Source organism: Rhinopithecus bieti, unplaced genomic scaffold, assembly GCF_001698545.2.
Source record: "Rhinopithecus bieti isolate Rb0 unplaced genomic scaffold, ASM169854v2 scaffold_70516, whole genome shotgun sequence".
Lineage (NCBI taxonomy): Eukaryota > Metazoa > Chordata > Mammalia > Primates > Cercopithecidae > Rhinopithecus > Rhinopithecus bieti.
Genome location: NW_016826783.1, coordinates 152,389 through 155,404, shown reverse-complemented (window position 1 = coordinate 155,404; position 3,016 = coordinate 152,389). Strand labels below are relative to the sequence as shown.

At 45.9% G+C, this 3,016-nt stretch overlaps 1 protein-coding gene across 1 annotated transcript; it reads right to left on the bottom strand.

Moving 5' to 3' along the window:
* Positions 1–446: 446 nt before the first annotated feature.
* Positions 447–1,442, bottom strand: OR3A3 (olfactory receptor family 3 subfamily A member 3). The gene has a single exon (XM_017863587.1). It carries the CDS (start codon positions 1,392–1,394, stop codon positions 447–449), a length of 948 nt encoding a protein of 315 aa, XP_017719076.1. The 5' UTR covers positions 1,395–1,442.
* Positions 1,443–3,016: the final 1,574 nt, after the last annotated feature.

Here is a 3,016-nt window from a genome sequence, read left to right as displayed (position 1 = left end):
GTTTCAACTCTACTGAGAAAGTGGGCACAGCCCAAAACAAGTTAGCAACTTGCCCAAGAGTCTTGGTTGGCAGAAGCTAACTTCACGTCTTCCTGTCTTACTAGCTTTTTTCTATAGAGTGTATCACCATGTGGTATACTATATATGATGCTTATTTATTTATTTAGCCTACCTTTATAGCATGTGATTTGCTTGAGTGCAGAGACTTTTGTCCATTTTGCTCCCCAGTGCCCTAGAAGATTGTCTGGATCATAGAAGTAATTTAATAAATATTTGTCGAATGAATAAATGAATGAATTATGTAGGGTTTCCTTGTAGGCCAAACACATAACACCACTCCTCAGGCATCAAGAGATAGAAATAATGGTTATAAACAAGGTTCATTGGTTACTGTCTTCTTGGGAAATTTTCCTCAGTCCAGAAAAGGCAGGAAAGGAGGTCATCTCTCAGGTCAGTGATCGCTTCCCCACAAGTAGCTGACACAGAGCACCCTGAACATCAGTATTTCTGAGGCTGTAGATAAGTGGGTTCAGCATGGGGTTGATCACAGTCATGAAAACTCCAACCCCCTTATCCTTGTCTGAAGATTCCACTGAACCCAGCCTCATGTAGCTGAAGACACCTGTCCCATAGAAGATGCCCACCACAGTGAGCTGGGAGCCACATGTGGAGAAGGCCTTCTTTCTGCCCTCAGCAGAGCGGATATGCAGCACAGCAGCTACCACATGGGCATAGGACACGCTGATGAGGACCAAGGGCACTACAGCCATGAAGGCTGCTGCTACAAAGAGCAGCAGCTCATTGAGTTGGGTGCTGGAGCAGGAGAGCTGGAAGAGCTGTGGAAGGTCACAGTAGAAGTGATTGATGACATTGGGGCCACAGAAGTTGAGGGTAGTTAAGGCAATAGTGTGGGTCAGTGCATTGGTGAAGGCACAAGTCCAGGATGCAGCCACCAGCATCCTCTGGACTGTGTGACTCATGCAGGTGCTGTAGGTGAGGGGCCGGCAGATGGCCAGGAATCGGTCATAGGCCATGGCGGTCAGCAGGAAGCAGTCCACCCCAGCCAGAAGGTGGAAGAAGAAGAGCTGGGAGAGGCAGGCATCATAGGAAATTGTGCACTTGCGGGACAAGAGACGACCCAACACTGCAGGAACAGTGACAGTGATACATCCGACATCCAGCACTGATAGGTTCCCCAGGAAGAAGTACATGGGGGTGTGGAGTTTGGGCTCCACCAAGACAGCTGCCAGGATGCTGAGGTTGCCCCCAATTGTGACCAGATAGGCAAAGAGGAAGAGCACAAAGACCACAGACTGCATCTCTTCTGTTTGCACCAGGCCCGGCAGAATGAACTCAGCAACAGCGGTCCTGTTGGTCCCAGCTTCTGGCTCCATGAGTTCCTATAAGGATATGTCCCAGCAGGGGAGGTATCAGTTCACTCAGTTCACATTAACATTTTAAACCGTTTATGTTCAAAGCCCCATGGCAAGTCCCCAGGCCGTCCCTCACTCGACCTCCTCCATCACCTCAATGCCTTCACCTTGCTCGTGGTTGAGATGCCCAGGGCCACCACCACCTTGTCCCTCTCATCCTCTGCTAGCTGAAAAGCTCAGAATATGTGGGAAAATAAACTAAGATAAAAGATCTAATTTACAACATGAGGATTATAGTTAATAAAGTGTATTGTATTCAAGATTTTTGCTAAATGAGTAGATTATAGCTGCTTTTGCCAGAGAGGGGAAAATGGGTAACTGTGTGACATGATGGATACGTGAATTTGTTTCACTATACTAATCATTTTACTGTCTACATGTATCTCATAACTTCATGTGGTGAACCTTAAATATAGGCAATAAATTTTTTTTTTTTTTAAAAAAGGCAAGAGACTTCCTTTTTGAATATAGTGAGATTGAGATAGAATTTTCGCCAGACGCGGTGGCTCATGCCTGTAATCCCAGCACTTTGGGAGGCCGAGGCGGGCGGATCACGAGGTCAGGAGATTGAGACCATCCTGGCTAACACAGTGAAACCCCGTCTCTACTAAAAATACAAAAAAATTAGCCAGGCATGGTGGCGGGCGCCTGTAGTCCCAGCTACTCGGGAGGCTGAGGCAGGAGAATGGCGTGAACTTGGGAGGCGGAGCTTGCAGTGAGCCAAGATTGCACCACTGCACTCCAGCCTGGGTGACAGAGAGAGACTCCGTCTCAAAAAAAAAAAGAAGAAAAAAAGAATTTTCCCATTTTTCTCTGAGAGATCAACCCAAACTAATAAGCACATTACATTTTAATAATTTATTTTTAATTGATGAATAATAATTGTGTATATTTATGGGGTACAGTGTGCTATTGATCGGTATATGCTTTGTAAAACAATTAAATCAAGGTAATTAACATAGCCATCCCATCACCAACTCATTTTTGTGGTGAGAATGTTAAAATATATCCTTTCATACAAACTGGATGACATTATGCTAAGTGAAATAAACTAGACACAGAAAGACAAATACTTTACAATTTTACTTATATGTGGAATCTAAAAAATCAGTGTCATAGAATCAGAGACCAATAAGCAGACTTCAAAATAGAAAAATTTATGAGATTTTCAGAGAAACTAGAAAATATTGAAACTGTTGCCTAGGTTTCAAGGCTTCTGGAAATAACGATGATCAAGTGAAGGTCTGGCAAGAATCAGAGAGAAGAGGCCGGGTGCGGTGCCTCAAGCCTGTAATCCCAGCACTTTGGGAGGCTGAGACGGGCGGATCATGAGGTCAGAAGATCGAGACCATCCTGGCTAACACGGTGAAACCCCGTCTCTACTAAAAAATGCAAAAAACTAGCCGGGCGAGGTGGCGGGCGCCTGTAGTCCCAGCTACTTGGGAGGCTGAGGCAGGAGGATGGCATGAACCTGGGAGGCGGAGCTTGCAGTGAGCTGAGACTCCACTCCGCTGCACTCCACTGCACTCCACTCCACTGCACTCCAGCCCGGGCGACAGAACAAGACTCCGTCCCAAAAAAAA

Coding starts and splice junctions, on each gene's coding strand:
- OR3A3 (XM_017863587.1), bottom strand. CDS start 1,394: ATGGAGCCAGAAGCTGGGACCAACAGGACCGCTGTTGCTGAGTTCATT.